The sequence below is a fragment of the Schistocerca piceifrons genome, chromosome 1 (genome assembly GCF_021461385.2).
Source record: "Schistocerca piceifrons isolate TAMUIC-IGC-003096 chromosome 1, iqSchPice1.1, whole genome shotgun sequence".
In the NCBI taxonomy this organism is placed as follows: Eukaryota; Metazoa; Arthropoda; class Insecta; order Orthoptera; family Acrididae; genus Schistocerca; species Schistocerca piceifrons.
In genome coordinates this window covers 991,982,456-992,004,710 of record NC_060138.1, presented here as the reverse complement: position 1 = coordinate 992,004,710, position 22,255 = coordinate 991,982,456, and the positions used below count along the sequence as shown (strand labels likewise).

The 22,255-nt window shown below is 43.1% G+C and overlaps 1 protein-coding gene across 1 annotated transcript; it reads right to left on the bottom strand.

Moving 5' to 3' along the window:
* Positions 1 to 456: 456 nt before the first annotated feature.
* Positions 457 to 20,697, bottom strand: LOC124795049 (protein N-lysine methyltransferase METTL21D-like). Its single transcript, XM_047258842.1, has 3 exons — positions 20,336 to 20,697; positions 18,868 to 19,057; positions 457 to 863 (listed from the first exon to the last, which is right to left on the bottom strand). The coding sequence occupies exons 1-3, from the start codon at positions 20,590 to 20,592 to the stop codon at positions 630 to 632; spliced, it is 681 nt and encodes a 226-aa protein (XP_047114798.1). The 5' UTR covers positions 20,593 to 20,697; the 3' UTR covers positions 457 to 629.
* Between the last annotated feature and the right edge of the window lie 1,558 nt (positions 20,698 to 22,255).

The window sequence follows — 22,255 nt, the reverse complement described above, 5'->3', positions numbered from 1 at the left end:
ATGGACAACTGTAAGGTTATATGGTTTTGTAGGCTGTGACATAGTGGACTTAATATCAGGGATGGATAGTTGATTTCTTTATTCCAGTGTGTCCTTCATTCAGCTAGTGTACTCTTTCCAAAAATCCTCAAGAAAAGCACGGTTATGGTAGTATTTACTGCCTTTAAGCTACACTGTATCATCATCTGAAATAAGCAGTTATAACAAATGTCCACTTGTATTGCAATTTAGCAATAATCCTTGATTACTACTGATCTAAAATAAGATCTGACAGACTACATAGTTTCCTAATAGCATATGCTTATATCCCCCACCCTACAGTATTACTCAACATTTTGACTGAGTTAATGACAACAATGAATATAAGTGCATAGCACAATGAACTCAAAGACAATGTCACCAAATATTAATTAATGCCACCAGTTGCGGTATGAGGAATTATTTTTTCTTCAAAACTACAGAGTGAGGTTTTTTATTGAAAGAGAACACCACAAATACATTAAACAAGTTACCTGATACAATGACATTGACTGTAGCAAGACTTCTTATATTCCTACAATCCAAATTACATTATGAGACATTTAAATTGAAAGACAGAGGTATTTCTATTTAGAATACTTTCTCAGTACCTATTGTGAGACAGATTTTCTCTTTCCTCTGAGAATACATATATCGAAACTGTGAAACTCTGGATGCTGTTCTGACTCTTTGATATGCACCATCTGAAACTTTTCTTCTAGTAACTGCATAAATTTCTTCCATAGCTGAATCTGAAGCTCAGAACTTCTTAACTCTTGACAAATAATAATTTCAGTTTCATGTCCTGCTAGTGCATTGATTGTTTCAAATAGTGGTTCTACCGACTGAAAAACAAAAGTGTACTGTTAATCCGTTTCCATTTATTCAACCAAAAATACACGATTTCTGTTAGAAAGACATGTATCTGTGAATGAGTTTTACGGGAATGTTAATAACACAACTGATGACAGTTACAATATAGCTTCCATAGTGTTTTTGATAATTTGTGAGCAGTATATAATGTTCAAAATATGCATCAAAATGCTTGAGATTTCTATATTACATAATGTATCTGGAGACACAATTACCACCAATGTAGTAAGCTTGTTGCATTTCCAAAAGCACAATTTCTCAGTTTTCATATGAAATGTTAGCTATTATTTATATTATCCTAAAAATACATTTGACAGTAAGGTTCTTATCTCAACAGTTATGCTTTATTTGTATTCTCAGTCACAAGTCTAAAAGGTCGATGATGCAGTAAAACTGTTCCTGTAATCAATTCTTACATTTTTGTGGAACCAGCCAGTAAGAAGCCTATTGGGTTTGCATGGGATTTATTTTAGGTCAAGAGTAGCTTTAAATCTCTGAAGGCAAATAAATTTTCTATTTCTTGCAATATTTACATCTTTGGCTAAAAAGAAAGGTTGAAATCAAAATACCTTTACAATATTGAAATTTCCGCAGTAATGGGAACCTCAGCAAGTTCATACTCTAAATCATAATACTTTCTGAATATACTGCATTATTTGCCTTTTAATATTATTCAGTAGTTAAAGGGAATTTCTGAAGTAACCCAGTATCATTTACAGTAACACGACATATTCAAAAATTATTATAATTTATAATAGAATTCACCCTAGCAATACCAAGGCATGATTCCATAATATGCATTACTGGGGGGAGAGTATTACTTTAACTGTTAATTGTTGTTGAATCCTATTATCAATGTATATTTTAAAGAGGTGCTGATGTGCAAGTAGTGTCCAGAATCTGAAAATAACTTTTAGCAATTCTCAGCAATTTCAATGCATTTTCAATAATGTGTACAACTGCCTTTATGACCATCACAAAAAAATTAAAAAATGCAAAATTCGTTCAATGTTGTTAATTTCTACTCTCAACATACTTTACAAAAGAGATACTGATATGTGTGTAAGGCACTGAATCTGGAAATACTGAATATGTCATTCATAGAGTAAGTGACATCTACTACTGAGACATTTGGATTAACTTTAAATGAAAAAATTGAAATATACAAGGAATTAGCTAAAAGGGCTCATTAAACAATAAATATTTTTTCAGAATTTTAAAATGTAAAGTAACTGACTAGATTACACTATTTTCAAAAGATGTGCATAAAGTATGCCCCCCACCCCCCCATATTACAAGGGTTAAAGGCAATAATCAGATTTGTATCACACACTTTGAGAGCATTATATCTCTTTAGAAAGCATTTGTTTACATAGTTGAGGACAAAGCTCATTTATGACTATTACACTGACTATTCATGCAGACAACCAAACATATCAAGACCTGTGTCTTGAAATGAACAAATGCAGAATACGAGCAGATCCACTTAGTGGCACTGCTGTAGCTGTTGGGTGATAGCAGGGGAAGGTGCATGTGGTCATAAGTTAAAGATGTTTTTAACTCTTATGACTGAGTCAGTAGATTCTTTCCAGACAACAGTTGGCTAGTAAGTGCAATGGTGAGGAAAGCATGTGCAAGTTTTTGTTGCCTACAGAAATGTGACATAACAAATGGTTCCTGAAGAGGAGCAGAAGCCTTTTCAGTAGATGGAAATGCAATTGTCTGAATGGTTGACTGCTCTGATCTTGAAATGTTACTCAACATGGTCTCCTCCTGGCACAGCAGAAAGAATGTGGAAACCGCAACTGTTATATTTCCCCAAAAAATGGAGTTCTCTTGAATGGTTCAATCACAATGGTATTATCCTGCCAAAATATTCCAAATGTTCTCTGGCTGGGAATTACTCAAGAGAATATTGTCGTCACAAAGAACAAATGGAATGTCAGATCCATTAATCAAGTGAGTAGTTATGACACGCTGGTTGGTTGGTTGGTTGGTTGGTTGGCTGGTTGTTGGAGTTACAGGGACCAAACTGCGAGGTCATCTGTCCCTTCATCTTATATGTATCGAACCAGGAATAACCCTCAGAAGGATACAAAAAGCAAATCCTGAGAAACCCGATTGTAAGCAAGATAGAACAATAAAGAGACAAAATCACGGAGAAGTACGAGGAAAGTTAGAGGGCATAAGGTGTGTGGGCCACTCTGCCCAGAATTAGTTGGAGGTCCCTGGAGCATGGTATGCGGTGTGTGAGGACCCTCTGTTCCCACCAACACAACCTTACTGTACATTACCCCAAAGAAACGGGCAACACAGCCAAGATGATAAAAGTTTAGAAAAGATAAAACATTAAAAATGGCAAACATAAAAGAACAAGGAGAGTAAAGAGGTGGGTAAGGAAGGGGCCAGGCCAGAATGTGAGCAAGGGCTGCCATCATCAGACCACTGGGCCAGAGCAGGCAAGGGTCACTGCTCCAACACATCATGCAGTCAATGAGGCCAAAGTGCCCCACCTCACAAATATGAGCAGAAACCACCTTAAGGGGTGAAACATAAAACCACATCACATGAATTTGTAGTTACAAACAATGAGTACCATCAACTGTAGAATGGAATGAGACAATGAAAATTCATGCCGGACCAGAACACGAACCCGGATTTCCCACTTATCGCAAGCGGTTGCCTTACCAGTTGGCTATCCGTGGATGACTCACGGTCAGACCCAAGTTCCATATGTCGTCAACCCTGGATCTGACCGCGAGTCGTGCGTGGATAACCAAATGGAAAGGTGACTGTTCACGATAAGTGGGAAATCCGGGTTCGTGTCCTGGTCAGCCAGAAATTTTCATTGTCATTCCATTCTACAGCTGACAGTAGTCATTGTTCACAATTGCGAATTCATCTGATGTATTTAGTAATGGCTGTGGTCACCACAGTGCTTTGTTATCGGGATAACACCAGCACTGCAATATTGTATAAAACCAGATCTTTCACTCTGGCGTCATCCGCTAGCACCAGAGGTAGTTGGTCAGGAAGTATAAGATATTCCCACAAATCACCCAAATTTGGGCCACTGTCAGGTGGGCACTACATCGGCAGTAAGGTGAGTCCTCAAGTCAGAGAATGTGGCTGTGGGTCAGCCAAGTGTGGCCAATGCGTGGCCAACAAAGGATAGTGGATTCCCTGTGAGAAGTGCAAAGGGAAGACTGTCACATATGGTCGTCATCTCCTTTATTGTCCTCGGTTTGTTTGGAGAGTCCAGGCAAACCATTCTGAGCTTCGGAAATCCAGCAACTGGTGATGTAAAGCCAACTGAAGATTCAGTTCTGGGACCCTCCTTTCCAAAATCGCCATCCTGATAGCCAACTTTGCCAAGCTGTCAGCATGTTCACTTCCTGGAATCCCAACACTTCCAGGGGTCAGAGAAATGATGACCGGCCATCCAGGTTGATGGAGGTCAGAAGATCCCGGATAGTCATGACTAATGGGTGATGAGGGTAGCACTGGTCTATAACCTGAAGGCTGCTCAGGGAGTCACTTCAGATTAGAAGCATATTGTCAGTGCAAGAACGAGCATGGCTAAGAGATTGTTTGAGGGCTACCACTCACCAGTGAAGACACTGCATCCATGCAGCCAGGAGCGTAGTTCACTGCACCTTGCATGTGCATATGCAATATGGTTTCGTGCATTGTACTTTGAGGCATCAGTGTATCCTCTGACGAACCTGGAAATGCCTCAAGGACAGCCAGGTACAGGTGGCAAAACACCATGGAGTCAACTGACCCCATGGTGTTTTGCCACCTGTACCTGGCTGTCCTCAAATCTTTCAGTCCAAAGGATAAATCGAGACAGATCTGAGGTCAGTGTATGAGTTCAGAGCACAGACACTGTTATCAAACTGAAATTGAGACCCCTGTTCTGGATCTCTGTTGAGGGAGGTGAACCTCCCTACAAGGAAAAAGGAGATGGTGGTTTGGATGCTAAGGGGAGTTGTGAACATGTATAGCATAATTGAGTAGCCGTTGTTGACAATTTATCCTTAGTGGAGGAACCCTACCCTCCACAAGCAGGATGCTCGCAGGGCTAGTTCAAAATGCTCCTGTTCAAAGTCGGATCGCACAGTGATGTATCGGGTCCAGTGACTGTGATGCTGAGGGCGATGCCAAACCACAGACCAGGCTCCCACAATCAAGACATGACAGGATCAGGGTTTTGGAAAGCTGCAGAACGATAGTGAGGTCTGCACCCCAGCTAGTGTTACTGAGGCACTGAAATGTATTAAGGTGTAGCCATCATCTTTGCTTAAGTTGGCAAAGATGGGAAGCCACATCAGCTGGGCATCAAGGACCAGTCCCAAAAAGCAATAATTCTCCACCAATTATGAAAAGAGTAAGGGGTCATAGTAGAAGTGTTCCCAATCATGATTCCCATCGAGTCTGATCTGAATCTGGTATCATTCCGCCAATCATGATGTCATACGAGCCACATTGGATCTACATACCGTAAAAGCAAATTAGCTCTTTTTACAGCCTACAATAATTATTTCGCTCAACACTGAAGGAGCAATTCCAGTCACCGAACAAGATTTAATCATATAAATCTGCAGAAGTAAGAGTTGCAACATCCATTATCTACAGGAGACCCATAGGGGTCCCTATAAATTATCCTCTGACGAACCTGGAAATGCCTCAAGGACAGCCACATATGTGGCTGGTAAATGAGATATTACATGAGAAGTGAGGAAGTGCCTTTTTTATAAGAGAAGGTCTGAAACTATCAGGAAGTCTTACCATTCATCACAGTTAACACTGAACCAATACTTCGGGAAATAGACAAGGCCAAAATAATTTCTGTACACAAACCCCCACACAATCTTTTTAGCACTAATATTCCTCTTGTGTCACAAACACAGAAAATAGTAAGCACAGGGTCATTTTAGGGGACCTTAATTGGCACAGTGCACAGTGAGGCTATAGTGAAGCTAAAGAACATGGCAACTTGAGCAATGGGCAGAGGATAACCATAAGTTTTTCACTCATGACCCCAAGCAACTACCATCCTTTAATAGCGGACAATGGAGAAAGTGTAATACCTTGATCTGAGTTTTGTAAGCAAAGATCTCGGCACTTTACTTCACAAACAAGTTTTGAATCCTATAATCCTTTTCACAGATCATAAAACAGACCAATTAAACTGGAAATAAGACACCACCATACGTCCATCCTGTATGGCGTAGATGTGAACTTTAGTCACTCCACAAGCATCCCCCAAGCCAGTAGAGAAACAAATATCAACCCACGCAGAGTCCCGCATGTCTGAGCAAGCTTTATACAACTGGGAGTGACAAGTGCCTCAGATGCTGCCCACTACAGAATGTTTTACCTGAATAGCCATTCACCCTATCACACCATAGCAAATCTTGAGGCTGAGGGGTGTGTGTGTGTGTGTGTGTGTGAGTGATACCCATTGACAGCCCCTTTCACTGAGGCATGTCCAAATTGTGTAACCCAGCCAGTAGCTACGCTACCACCAAAGTCCTCTGCGTCACTGAGGCATGCAGATCCTCCCACCCGGCACTGGAGGTGCCTACGATAATGTGATATTCCACGGGACGATAAGACAACAGAAGATGAATGGATAGCTTTGAAAGATGAAATAATGAAGGGAGCAGAGCAACAACTAGGTAAAAACATAATGCTCAATAGGAATTCTGGTAAAAATTGTATAGTGGACCTCTGTCAGATTTTTTGTAGATTATGTACTATATATATAATATGCACCAAAACACTCATACATAATTTACACTGCAATTGTATTTCTACCAAAAAGTGAGTTAAATATGGTGCAAAAGTAGACATGAGGCTACACTACAGATCAATGCATTACCACAACCTTTACTTCACATTCACATCCATTGGCTCTAACTCTCAACGGAACTTTCACCTTTGTATCTAATGCGGACCTCCGGCTACACTACACATCAGTCTGTCACTGGATAACACACAACATATTAAATGCAACTGGTGAAACAAAATATAAAACAGAGCAAGAAAAAGGAAAAATAGACCTCTAAAAACTAAAACAGACAAAAGGTGCAAAATGGCAAAGTAAGAATGGCTAGAGGAGAAATGCAAAACAGTATATGGGTACATGACTATAGGAAAGGTAGATGTTGCATATAAGAACATTAAGAAATCTTCTGAGGAAAAAAGAGCAGCTGTTTGAACATTAATTTGGACGGTCAGCTAGTACTCAGTAAAGAAGGGACAGGTGGAAGGAGTGGGGAATGAAGATAAGATGAGAAACGTGATAGTGAACGAGGAATTTGACAAAACACCGAAAGGCCTAGGTCAAAACACAATACCTGCTATAGATGATCTCTCAGAATTATTAAGATCTTTGGTAGAACCAACCGCAACAAATTGGCTTCTGCTGGCATGCAAAAATGAGACAAGTGAAATATTCTCAGATTTCAAGAAAATGTAATAATTACAATACCAAAGGAAGCAGATAAGAGTTGAGAGTAACACCCAACAATCAGTTTAGCAATAATGGAAATTCAAGGGTGGAACAGTATGTAAAACAAGGGAAAGGCAACTACTCAATATAGCAGACTGGTGTCTGTTATATATAGAGATAACTGAACTCAGTTTTTACTAGCTTTTGAGTACTGCATCTTTTTCTAGTACAAAGTAAACATATTCACATTGAACTATGGGTGGACAAGGATATTCTGTAGGTTGGATGGGCAGCAGACCACTACTTTGGGTAAAATGTGTAAGATATCCCTTGTCTCAGGGCACAATGAGAGTAGTTGATTCAATGGTGAAAGATGTGTTTGAGAGTTTCAAAGGAAGGACAGCCAGTAGGAAGACCTGTGGGGGTTGAGTGTGTTGAGTTTGGGGAGTAGGTAAATGGTAGGTGTGCAGGGTTTGCTGGTGTGTGGAGGGTTTTGTGATTAACCTAAGATCTTGGAGTGCTCCTGGAGGCAATGTTACTTCTCTGATGATTGTAAGGTTTGTATGTATGGAAGTCAGGAAGTTGGTGGAGACCCTCAACCAAACAATCAGAATCGCAGTGGTGCAAACTTTGTCCATAGAAAGGATGATAATGTCTGGATTGGTTGCCAGGTTAGAGATAACTGTGTGTTCACAGGAGTGGTGTTTGACTCATCAGGGAGAGGATTGGGAAAGGAAGGTGAAGTCATGTTAGAAGTGACAAATCTCCAACTTCAATGGTCTCCCTACTGGTTGTCCCATTGTGGCTAGTTACAGTGCTCCCACACTATTGTCTGTAAGCTCCCATCCTACATTCAATACACTGTTCACTTCATTCACAACCTTTCCACTGTTTCTGTCCTGCTGCCAATAGACTCCTTGGAGGTCAAATCTTTGTACAAATCATTGGTACTGCAATGGATACTCTCATGGCACCATCCTACACCAACTTATTTATGGACCATCAGGAGGAATCTTCCCTTATCTGATCAACACCTAAAACCCCATGTCTCCTCATTCACTGATGACATTTTCATAAACTGGACTCATCGCACACTCTACACTCTTTCTCCTATAACCTCAACATTGCTTCACTCGGTCCTTCAGCTGAATGGGCCGTTGATGTCTATCTCCACCTCTCAGATCGTTCCATTATTACATCTATTCATATCAAGAGCAGAAACCACCAACATTATCTACACTTCAAAAGCTGTCACCCATTCCATGTCAAAAAATCTCTGCCTCAGAGCCCCCTCCCCCACCAAGAACACCGCACCTGCAATAGAAAGCAGGCTTTTTTTGTTTTTGGTTTAAGGGCGCTCAACTACTGAGGTCATTAGCGCCCAGTCACAATTGGTAGAGCACATAGAATCTAGTAAAACTCGGGGGGGGGGGGGGGGGGGGGGGGGGACGGACGGACACCAGAAAGTTCTTACAAAGATGCAGATAAAATAAGTGAAGGAGTTAAGTTAGATGTCTTTGGACAATCCAGTCAAAGTAATGAAACGAAGAACACGAGCAGCTGCTCGAGCGTCATCAGCTAAAATATCCTGTAGAGTAGATTGCAGAGACAGGACAACACGAGATTGACTAAAACGGGGACACGACAATAAAACATGGTGCACTGTTAATGCATGACCACAAGGGCACTGCAGGGCTGGGTCACCAGAGAGCAGGTAGCGGTGGCTAAACCGGCAATGCCCAATCCGCAACCTGGTCAGAAGGACCTCTTCTTGCCGAGATGGTCGGGAGGAGGTTGTCCAAGCAGTTGGGAACGGTTTTACTGCCCGGAGCTTGTTTCCTTGAAGTGATGACCAAGTATCCCACCACAAAGACACAAGCCTCCTACAAACAACCCCACTAATGTCAGATGACAGGACACAATGGGAGGCTGGCCAAGGCAGGACGACTGCAGCCTTGGCTGCAGCATCAGCCGCCTCATTCCCAGTCACTCCTACATGGCCGGGAACCCACAGAAAGCTGACAGGAGAGCCATCAGCAGCAGAAGAATGGAGGGACTGCTGGATCCGTTGCACCAAGGGATGGACCGGATATGGAGCTCCAAGGCTCTGAAGAGCACTGAGTGAATCAGAGCAGAGTACATATGATGAATGGCGGTGGCAGCGGTCATACTGAACGGCCTGATGGAGGAGCTGGTATTTAAAGGTGCTGGCCCCGACGACAAAGGCACAGCCGACACCATTGTCAGTTTTGGAGACATCAGTGTAAATAAAGGTGTGACTGGCAAGTTGCGCACGAAGTTCGACAAACTGTGAGCAATACACTGGAGCCGGAGTACCCTCCTTCGGAAGCGAGCTGAGGTCGAGATAAATATGAACTGGAGCCACGGTGGTGTCTGGCTCTCACCCTCTCTGAAGGTGGTAGGGAGGGCAAAATCCAATTGTCGAAGCAGGCGACGAAAGCGGACTCCAGGGGCCAGCAGGGCAGACACATACAACCCATACTGATGGTTGAGAGAATCGGCGAAGAAGGACTGATAAGAGGGGTGGTCGGGCATTGACAACAGCCGGCAGGCATACCAACAAAGCAGTACGTCGCGCCGGTAGGTCAATGGTAATTCAGCAGCTTCAGCATAAAGACTCTCGACGGGACTAGTGTAGAATGCTCCGGTCGCAAGACGTAACCCCCAATGGTGGATGGAGTTGAGACGGCGTAAGAGGGATGGCCGAGCAGACGAGTAGACGAGGCTCCCATAATCCAGCTTTGATCGGACTATGGACCGATACAAGCGAAGCAGGACAGTGCGAACCGCTCCCCAAGAGGAACCACTAAGAACTCTGAGGACATTAAGGGAACGTGTACAACGGGCAGCCAAATAAGAGACGTGCGGAGACCAACAAAGTTTCCTGTCCAGTGTGAGCCCCAGAAACTTACTTGTTTCCACGAATGGGAGAACAACGGGACCGAGATGTAAGGATGGCGGAAGGAACGCTTTATATCACCAAAAGTTGATGCAAACCGTCTTCTCTTCAGAGAACCGGAAGCCATTTACCACACTCCATGAGTATAGGTTGTCTAGACAATGCTAAAGGCAGCACTCCAGGAGGCTTGTTCTCTAGACACTGCAGTAGATCGCAAAGTCGTCGACAAAAAGAGAGCCTGAGACATTAGGTGGAATGCAATCCATAATTGGATTGATTGCTATGGCAAAAAGGGCTACGCTCAAGACGGAGCCCTGAGGCACTCCGTTCTCCTGGAGGAAGACGTCGGACAATACGGAACCCACACGTACCCTAAACTTTCGGTCTGTTAAAAAGGAATCAATAAAAAGGGGCAGGCGACTGCGTAGACCCCACCTGTGCATAGTGCGGAGGATACCTCCTCTCCAACAGGTATCATAAGCCTTCTCCAAATCTAAGAACACGGCTACCGTTTGGCGCTTTCGCAAAAAGTTGTTCATGATGAATGTCGACAAGGTCACAAGGTGGTCAACAGCGGAGCGGCGGCGACGAAAGCCGCATTGAACATTGGTAAGTAGCCGTCGAGATTCAAGAATCCAAACTAACCGAACGTTAACCATGCGCTCCATCACCTTACAGACACAGCTTGTAAGAGAAATGGGGCGGTAACTAGAAGGAAGGTGTCTATCCTTCCCGAGTTTGGGTATAGGAACAACGACAGCATCACGCCAACGCATGGGGACTTGACCTTCGGTCCAGACGCGATTGTAGGTACGAAGAAGGAAGCTTTTGCTTGCTGGAGAAAGGTGGGCCAGCATCTGAATGTGAATGGCATCTGGCCCTGGAGCAGACGACCGGGACAGTGCAAGTGCACGTTCGAGTTCCCGCATAGTAAAGGGGGCATTATAATGTTCCAGATTCAGCGAGTGGAAGGAAGGTCGCCGAGCCTCTTCTGCCTCTTTCCTGGGAAGGAAGGCAGGGTGGTAATGGGCAGAGCTTGAAACATCCGCAAAAAAGCGGCCAAAGGCGTTGGAGACATCCACAGGATCAACAAGGACCTCATTACCTGAAGTCAGGCCAGGTACCGAGGAGTGGGCCTTAATGCCCGACAGCCGGTGCAGGCCACTCTACGACAGAAGAGGGAGTAAAACTGTTAAAGGAGCTGGTGAAAGAGGCCCAACAAGCTTTTTTGCTGTCTTTGATGACTCTACGGCATTGCGCTCGGAGTCGTTTGTATCCAATACAATTCGCCAACGTAGGATGGCGGCGAAAGGTGCGTAAAGCACGTCGTTGAGCACGGATAGCATCTCTACAAGCCTCATTCCACCAGGGGACGGAAACGCGATGTGAAGAAAAGGTAGTACGAGGAATGGAACGTTCGGCAGCATTGATGATAACAGCCGTGAGGTATTCGACCTGACTGTCACAACTGAGAAAATCGTGGTCCGGAAAGGTCGCCAGGGAGGAATAAAGTTCCCAGTCAGCTTTCGGTATGTTCCAGCTCGAAGGACGTGGGGATGGGGTGTGGTGCAGGAGACGAAAGACACAGGGTCGCTCGAATAGGTGCCAGAAAGGACATACCACTCGAACCGACGAGCAAGAGTGGTAGAACAGATCGAGAGGTCCAAGTGGGAGTAGGTATGAGTAGAGTCCGAGAGGAAAGTCGGGGCGCCAGTATTGAGGCAGACAAGATTGAGATGGTTGAAGACATCCGCCAAGAGGGAGCCTCTCTGACAGGATGCAGGAGAGCCCCAAAGGGGATGATGGGCATTGAAGTCGCCAAACAATAAAAACGGCGGAGGAAGCTGAACAATCAGGTGCATCATGTCAGCCCGACTAACTGCGGATGACGATGGAGTGTAAACGGTACAAACGGAAAAAGTAAAGGCAGAAAGAGTAATACGCTATTGCTTGGAGTGGGGTGGTCAATGGGATGGGATGGTAATAGACATTGTCCCGAATGAGCAACATGACCCCACCATGAGCTGGAATACCGGCCACAGGGGTGAGGTCAGACCGCTCCGAGGTATAGTGGGTAAAAGCAAGACGGTCAGTTGGGCGCAACTTGGTTTCCTGGAGACCAAGGATGAGTGGACAGTGCAGGCGGAGGAGCAGTTGTAATTCCTCCCGATTAGGTCAAATACCTCTTATGTTCCAATGTAACAAAGCCATCGCTAGTCAGAAAAAAGGGGGAACGAAACGGGTGAAGAGCTGGTCACCTCGACGGCCGCGGAGGGCCAGGTTTCGAGGGAACAACGCTACAACCGGTGGGAGGCGGATCCTGTTCCATCGAGTCGTCGCCAGCTGCGGCCGCTTTCCCGGGTTACGTAGGAGGGGCAGCATCATTGGCCAACGAGAGGCCAGCTGAGCGCCTGGCAGCAGAGCGTCCCGGCGAAACTGAGGACGGCCGGGAGCAGCGACTCACGGATGGAGCGTCAGACGAAACGCGCCGGGCTGGAGAGGGGGATAAAGACTTCTTCTTGGAGGCCTTCTGGGAAGTCCAATGAGGCATGGGGATGGTGGGCTGGACCCGAAGAAGGTCCACACGCGCGGGGTCGTTCGGAACGCCGGACCTCGGAAGCCGGGGTCCGGAATGTTTCCCCGATGGACGCCTGAGAAGAGGATCCCTTCTCAGGCGGCGGAGGGGGAGGAGGAGGAAGGGTGGCCCCTGGGGCAGAGGGGGCAGTGGCCGCAAGGGAGGAGGATTTGGAAGGGAGGGATTTGGGAGGCGGAGGCATAGACCCAGGATGGGGTGAGGAGGTGGAGGGGGGGACAGGATAGGGGTGAGGATACTGTGGAAGGAGTGGACACGACTGAGGCAAACGAAGTTGTCAACGTCACGGGATGGAGGCGGTCATACTTTTTCCTGGCCTCAGAATAAGAGAGGCGATCCAAAGTTTTTAAGTCTTGGATCTTCTTCTCCATCTGATACGCGGGGCAGTCTAAAGATCTAGGTGAGTGGATGCCAGGACAATTGACGCACCGAGGTGGTGGGGTGCATGTATGTTCCTCACGAAGAGGACGTCCACAATCGCCACAAAGGGGCTCAGCCTCACACCGTGACGACATGTGCCCAAAGCGCAAACACCGAAAGCAGCGCATAGGAGGCGGGACGTAAGGTCGCACGTCACCTTTACCTTCTCCGGGAGAAAGTCCCCCTCGAAGGTGAGGATAAAGGCCCCAGTGTCGATGCGACGGTGTTTGGGGCTGCGCTGGACTCGCCGGACGAAATGCACGCCTCGGCGCTCCAGGTTGGCCCTGAGCTCCTCATCAGATTGCAGCAGGAGGTCCCGATGAAAAATAACCCCCTGCGTCCTATTCAGTGCCAGATGCGGGACAATGGACACTGGGATGTCCCCTAGTTGGTCGCACGCCTGGAGCGCCGCCGACTGAGTGGCGGAGGTGGTCTTTATAAGAACGGACCCCGAACGCATTTTACTGAGAGCCTCGATTTCCCCGAAGATGTCCTCGATGTGCTGGACAAAGAACATGGGCTTGGAGGTGGCGAACGACCCCCCATCGGTCCGAGAACAGACTAAATAGCGGGGGAAGTACTTTGCCCCAAGCCGGCGGGCCTGTCCTTCCTCCCAGGGCCTGTCCTTCCTCCCAGGGAGTGGCCAAGGGGGAAGGGGCAGGAGAACCAGAACCAGAGACAGTACCTTTCTTTTTAAAAGACTCGGCCGCAGAGCGACACGATACATGTTGACGTTTCATCTGCAAAACGTCCGCCCCGATACCACCCACTCCGACCAGGGGCTCTCCCCACGGGCGCCACCCAGCCTCAGCAAGGGCCACCTGGCAGGATGACCGTTGCCGGGAGTCCTGCTGCCCCAAGGAGACGGGCGTCTACTCCTTGGCCGATGTTGGGAGGGTGCAGCTCAGGTATCAGCAGTACGATCCCTGTGTTGTCAGGGGGCTACAACCTAGAGGGTACATGACGACCCCACCACAACGGGCTGGCTACCGTGCTGGATTTCGGGTGCCATGGAAAGTCCATGATGAGCGTAGGTGCAGATGGGGACGCACTATGGGCATAACTTGTGCAACCCATCAGGCGTTTAGGCCCAATTTGAGGAATAGTGGGTGTGGTTACAATGCCGTTACAATGCTGAGTGCCAAGGTCTTAATGCACTGAGGACCAGTGAGACACCACGTAAGGCGTCCTTCCCCAAAAGGCTCGTACTTCTGTAGAATTTTGAAAAATGGAGGTCAAACCCCAAGGGGGACCATCACACGGAAGGCCGAAACGGTTGAAACTCCTTTTAGTCGCCTCTTACGACAGGCAGGAATACCACGGGCCTATTCTTACCCCCGAACCCGCAGGGGGTAAGCAGGCATTGTCAAAATATACCTATAACCTTATCACAGCTTTATTGACATCCATAAACAGATCTCCCATACTATCTGCTTATCTTACACCAGCACACCTGTCAAACCAGCACTCTGACCAACACTCCTCTGATCACCCTGGCCTTGAAAAGCTCAACCACATCCTTCACCAGGACTCTCACTACCTCTCGCCTTGTTCAGAGATGAGGAATATTCTACCAATGGCACCAAAAGCAGTGTTCTGCTGTTCACCTAATCTAGAGAATATCCCTGTCCATCCCTATTCCAATCCTGCTCCCCATGTGTTATTCCGTTGTGTATGACCCAGGTGCAAGATCTGTCCCATGTACACACCCACCACCTTCTGCCACTATCATATTACCGTCATTTCCTGTCCTTTAAAATGAAGTGCCATGTGTGAAAGCAGCTATGTTATATACAATCTATGCTGCAACCAGTGGCAGCTGGTGCTCACTTTTGTTCATCTACATGATTACTCTGCAATTCACATATAAGTGCTTGGCAGAGGGTTCATCGAACCATAATCATACTATCTCCCTACCATTCCACTCCCGAACAGCGCGCGGGAAAAACGAATACGTAAACCTTTCTGTTTGAGCTCTGATTTCTCTTATTTTATTTTGATGATCATTCCTACCTATGTAGGTTAGGCTCAACAAAATATTTTCGGATTCGGAAGAGAAAGTTGGTGACTGAAATTTCGTAAATAGATCTCGCCGCGACGAAAAACGTCTTTGCTTTAATGACTTCCATCCCAAATCGCGTATCATATCTGCCACACTCTCTCCCCTATTGTTGGTGGGGGCCAGATAAAAAGTTAGTAAACTTTATAACCAAATTGATCTGAAGTGTTCATTATATAACCTTCATGTATGTCATACTGCTTAAACACATTCTAAAGACCACCACCTTCACTGGTTTTTCCATGTCTTTTTTTTTTAGGTGTGTGGGACAATGCTGTGGTGAAACATTTTATTGAATAACTTCTAGGGTTTGGAGCTGTTTGGATTCAATCTGAAGTTCACCAGCTCACATTTTGCTGATGTTCACTCTTATTCTAGTTGTGTTTCTGCAGTCCGAGTGTGGTGTTAAATGCAAAATGATATAACTGTGGGAGGAAGCATGTAACTTCTCAACTGGGAATGCATCAGAGAGCAAATATAGAGCCCCTCCTGGCTTTTGCCTTATGGCCAAGGGCAAAAGCTCTTGGGAAAACCTCAGCTAGAAGTGGTTTCATGTGTATCTTACCAAACTAGCATGTTAACTAATGGAGGTTACTATCCTGGCAGGTTACTTACACAGTAGCTGTGCAGGCCAGTTCTTCTGACTGGGAAACAAATCAATTACTTTGTTGTTAAAGTTTGAAATTTCACCGATTTTCTCCATATGAATGGAACAGCCGGAGTGTTCATACTTTCCTGACCCATACGATTCCTGAGGAAGTTTTTAATTCTTTTTAAAGTGCTGAAACTGTACTCTGCTTCTACTGTTTAAAGAGGTGTAGTTAGTACAATTTGCAATGTTTTGTGCACTTCAGTGAATAGTTCTTCAATGCAACGTTCCACCAGAAAGGTGACCAGCTCACAAATTGAAGTAATGCCTTTAAACATATCATTGTGACAAATGACTGACAGTTATTTTTCACTTAATCATGGAAAATAAAGAGAGTGTAACTTAATGACAAAGTATCGAGTAAAGTGGATGGGAAATGATAATTGAAAGACGCAAACTTTTTTGGATCAATAATTTCAAAGCTACTAAAGACATGAGAGTTTTTGAATCTTCCTTTGAGTTCGTTGATCACAGTGTCATACACTTCTTTGGCATATGCTGTCAGATTAGGTCCAGTGCTATACTTGGAATGTTTTCTTGAAGGAGAAAAACAGTTATCTTCAGGAATTCAGTACCTGTCAGTGTTATCTCTTATTTGAGAAACAGCTGACTCAAAATGATTTGATGCATTGCCTCTAGTCATGGCATCTGCATTCTGCATCCAAACTGTGTTATAAAAAATATCAACAGGTTTCATAATCTTGTAGAAAAAAAAATTAGAAGGAACAAAAAGTCTGAATTAGGAGGAAAATTTCTTAAAGCAAATACTTCTCTTACTGTAATATCACCCCCACAATCTTCTTGCTTAATCTTATCAAAATATTCCAATAAGTGTAATTTGTGTTCTTGAACATTAGTTACTATGCGAGACTGGAAATCCATCTTGTTGAAGAGACTGAAGGAATTCTCTTGAGGCAGAGTGTCAATGACAAATCACTTTGCTTAGGTGATTAGGAGAAAGACGACGTAAATCCAGAAATATTTGTGAAGAACAACCTGTAATACCACAACACTTTAGGATTCTATATCCTTTTACCAGTCTCATCCCCACTCTTCTGAAGAAGGCATATGTATAATATCAGTATGCTACTTTGATTTGGTCTTCTCTAGTTATCTGGATTTGAATACACTGAAGATTTTCTTTTGCAGCAAATTAATAATTTGCATTAATTTAAGCTATTGTTTTGACATTGTTTACATTGGGCTTCACCAATATGCAGAATGAGGGAAACATGTTGGGTTAAAAGCTGATGTACCATCACAATTTGTACATTATACAAACTTCACCCACATGGTAGGAATAAAATTACTGTTGTAATTATGAAATAATTAACGATTAAAGTCCTGATATTTTTAGTCATTAAAGACAGCTATTTTTATGTTTTCAAACTAAAAAACAAACTGTATCTGCATTGGAAATATGACAGTACACAGGAACTAGAAGACATTGCCAGTGATTTAAGAGAAGAGTCTAAAATTACTTCAGTGCATGAATAATTTTTCTTAGGTCTGGAAATTGACCAACAAGAATGTGGAACTGTACGTGTAAGTCAAACTCATTACACAGAGAAAATACTAGAGTGTTTCAACATGAAGAACTGCAAGACTGTAACTACATCCATTATAAAGGACAATGATATAGAAGAAAGACCTTGCAACTCTTAATTTCTGCACAGGCAAGCTGTTGGAGCACTGATGTTTGATATGTGGGGCATGTCCTGACATTGCATATGCTGTCAGTGTTGTATCAAGAAATCTTGAAAAACCAACAGATCGTGATGTAGTGGAAGTTAAAAGAATCTTACGATACCCGAGAGGCACAACAAATTATGGACTTTATATAAAAACAATTCTAAGAAGCAGGTTTTACTGTTGTAGTGATGCTGACCATGGTGGTGATCTTGGCTCTGGGCGCTCAATGTCAGGTTTTCTTTGCCTGTATTCTGGGGCACCTGTCTCCTGGATTAGTCAGAGGCAATCTTATGTTGCCATGTCCACAACTGAAGCTGAGGTTGTGGCTGCCAGTGAAGCTGCTTGGGAAATTGTCTGGATCAAGAAGCTTCTGAAAGAATTGGACAAATTGTAGGCAACACCAGTTCTGCAGGTTGACAACGAAGCTGCTATCCAGCTTGCCCAGAATCCAGAGTTTCACCGAAGTACGAAGCATATTCGTATAAGGAATTTCTTTGTTCGTGAACTAGTTAGTGCTGGTGATATCACAGTTGCAAAAGTAGACACTGAAGAACAACTTGCTGATATACTAACAAAGCCACTGTTTTACCATTAGATATCAGTATTTATGTAACATGACTGGACTCTGCAAGTTATTAAATAAGTTAGAGTGCCAATATATTTTACATCTTTGGTGTTCTTTAATAACTAAAGTCAGTATTTTATGTTCAGTGGTTGGTAATATGCACCTGTGTGTGGTTTCTCTGTACGATGTTGTTGTACATGCTTTCTGTTGAACCGGTACGTAATAAACCATGTGTATTTCAAAGTATGCAAATATTCGTTTTCTAACATATCTCAGCAGTGGAGAGCTGCATAAAAATGCATCTTTGCATTGAAGACAACACGAAGAACAACCACCACCCCACCAACAATTTCAACTTGCTTTGGTGCAAATACGTAATGAAATCTCAATTATACTAAAACACATTTTAGAATTATTTGTTTTCAGCTTATTAGAAAATTAGCTCAAGATCAATGTCAGACGTTGTTACACAAAATCTGTCAGAAATGTGCACATCAAAAGTGTTTTTCAATGTAAGCATAGAAGATTTTACTTGGACATTACTATTTTTAAGCTGAAAGAGAACAAGTCTTAAAAAATATTACCAATTCATTTAGAATTATTGATTTGTGCACATACCTCTTCATAGTAAACACAATCTGCTAGGAGTAACAAACTGATTTCCTTGACCTCACTGACTTCTTCACCCCAACGCAAAATTTCAGCAGTAGCGCTGCCACCACTTTGTGTCCAGAGGTGTCTGTTGACATCTATATTATGCCTCATTAATGGCATTATCTCAGGAAGGTCAGTGATAGTTACATGAGCACTGGAACACATGTTATACAGCCTGAATAATAACAAATAATAATAATAATTTAACAGTACTAGAATAGTGTAACAGTGGCGGTGGTGGTAGTAGTAGTAGTAGTAGTAGTAGTAGTAGTACCACCACCACCACCACATTTTGTTTTGACTAGTACTAAATCATTAAATGACAAGAAGTTCAGCAACATGCTAACAGTCTGTTGTTTACAGGAGGAAGAAAATGTTTCTTTTACCATACTTCAATAAAATTTAAGATACATTGTTTCACTGTCTTACAGTAAATTGAAAACAATGAAGTGGACTCATGCTGACAGTAATGATGTCTGGAACACGATTCAATTACTTTATCTGGCTAGTTAAAACAGCTATTTCAAAAAGCAAAGTAAGTTGGCTTAGAGGTAAATGACGAGGAAAGAGGGTAGAAAGAATTAACACAAAAAAGCAGAAAAACCATACAGATTGATGACCACATATTTGGTTGGAGTAAACAACAAAAATGATGGGAAACCGGCAATTGAGTTGAGGATAAAAGCGGCGCCAGAGACCATCATATTCAGTGAACAAACTACAGTCATACAAAATTTAATCAGTAAGAACCAGAACAGGGGTATATGCGAAACTAATCAATCTATTACTACACGAGGCATAAGTATGGTGAATAGATAATTATACAGAGAATAAAATCCTGCGGAAGATATCTGGACCATTTTGTGATTGAGGAGAATGGTGAAGAAGAAAACACAGTGATGTTTGTAACGCCACGACAGTAAGTAAATAATTAAAATATTGATTCAGTGGTCTGTAAGTAACGATGGAGAAATTCATGCTAAATTGTAACACAGTTGACAATTATGGATAACAAAACACACAGAGTTCAAAGTTAATATAATTTACAGGTACCAAATATGGCACTTTTCCAATGATACGCAGGTAGAAAGCATGACCAAGCCACAGGCAAAAAAAAGTAGTTTGTAAAAAGTTGACAGCAACATATAGCATTACATACAGTCTAAGGGGGGGCGAGAGTGACGCATTTTTTCGAATGTGTCAAGTTGTGCACACAAAGCTTATAACTTCCATATACACATAACAGGTGAAATACAAACAGCTATACACGTAAGTTAGTAACCAAGACACGTACCGTAAATTAGTAAGCCCTGAAGATTCTATATCCTCAGCTGTTTAACTATGACACAATCATACCCCATTGAGTTTGTAGGGGCAAGCATCGGTAGAATCTTTTTTCCCTTGAAACATGCTTATTGTTCCAATATCTTACCCGAGACATGAAGCAGTTAGCCCTACGCATCCTAGACCTGCACCAAGTTCTACAACTGAACTACCTTTAAGCCACGACTTGTTCCGCGAATTTTCTACTTCTAAATATTTCGCGAGTACTATCGCCGCGTCCCATACTACACAGCTAACATTACCGACTTCTTTCTGGTACAGAGTCAGAGGTGATCTCAATCCAATATCTAACTTTCTGACAAAAAATCCACTTTCTCCGGTTTTGTTTTCTGGAACTTCTGCCATTTAAATTTCAAAAATAATTTAATGGTTCCACAAAGCGACAAAATGATTTTCGAATGGGAACCAGTTTTCCCACTCTCGTGGACACGTGGCTACGGTAGTATCGCTACCAACATTCCGCCGTCAAACAAATGCTAATTTGAGAAGCCACATCTTGTAATTTTTAAGGCGAAAATGTAGTTCGGATCATAAGGTGTATAAAATCAACTTTAAAAGTTAATTGGAACAATCGAAATAAAATGTATTATTTTTAAACATGATGTATTTGGTACCGGCATTTCTTTTTCCAGCACAGAAGTGTTTTCTTTCACTATACCAATGATGGATTTGTGCGTATGGGAATTCACTGCGAGTTATATGTTTGTTTGCATGGCTTTCTTCCACAGCAGCTGTTAATATCAGTTTCTCCTTCTCAAGCTAACTGCAATTAAAAGAGCTTAAATTAAAGATTATAACATCTGTATACAAACAGCATTGAAGTAAGATATCTATCCAGTGACGATGAATGAGCAATAGCGATTTACATCTACATGGCTACCCTGCAGTTTACAATTAAGTGCCTGACAGCGGGTTCATCGAACCACTTCCAAACTATTTCTTTACGGTTTCACTCGCTAAAAGCGCGAGGGAAAAAAAGAACACTTGGTCTTCCCGTGCGGGCTCTGATTTACCTTATCTTATTACAGTGATTACTTCTCCCCACATCTATGGGTGCCAACAAACTAATTTTACATTCGAAGGAGAAAGTTAGTGATTGCAAAAAGATCCTGCCACCAACGAAAATTGCCTATGTTTTAATGATTGCCGTGACGCTATCTCCCCTATTTCGCGATAAAACAAAATGAACCGCCCTTCTGTGAACTTTCTCGATATCATCGATTAATCCTGTCTGATGCGTATGTCGCACCGCGCAGTAATACTCCACAAGAGGATGGAGGCGGACAAGCGTAGTAGACCTGCTGCCAGGAGCGCCTACAGGTTTTTACTGTATGTCAGTGGGGGCAAACCATTTCCCCACACATGTGATTTAGAAATTTTGAGAACATTGTCATGTGTTTACCATATTCTTCTGTTAGCATCTACAGAACAATTGCAATACCTAGTCAAAGTTATAAACATGCAAACAGTATACATATAATAAAATCTGTTTTTTATTCCCAGATTTTACGTTTTCCCACCATTTACATAATTTTCGGTTGGTAACACCATAAGCCCGCTTCTCCAAATGAATTGTTTTCCTGCTATAAAAAATCTCATATGGATAACATTTCCAATATTTTGTGATTTTGATCCACTTTGACAAGTTTCAACATCTATTTTCAAATCTTTGTGAAAACTTAATAATGATCCTGCAAGGACAACCCATAGATAATACATAGCATAAAAATGCACAGTTTATTTCAGACTCTAATTCATTTTGGGTTCGAAAATAACTGTAGGTGGCATTTTGAGGGGAACTTTCAAAATGTCTATGCAATGTTTCGTCGCCTGGCACTACTCTAAATGGCAATACATCGGCAAAAAACAGCACTTGAATTTGTTTTTGTTCCTAAAGGCAAGTCATGTAATGCACAACACTAAATGCAAGAAACAATTAACTTCAACTGACTGCGAGTAGTTTATAAGGGTGAATGTTGTACCTTTAGGATTGCATTCTTAGGAACAA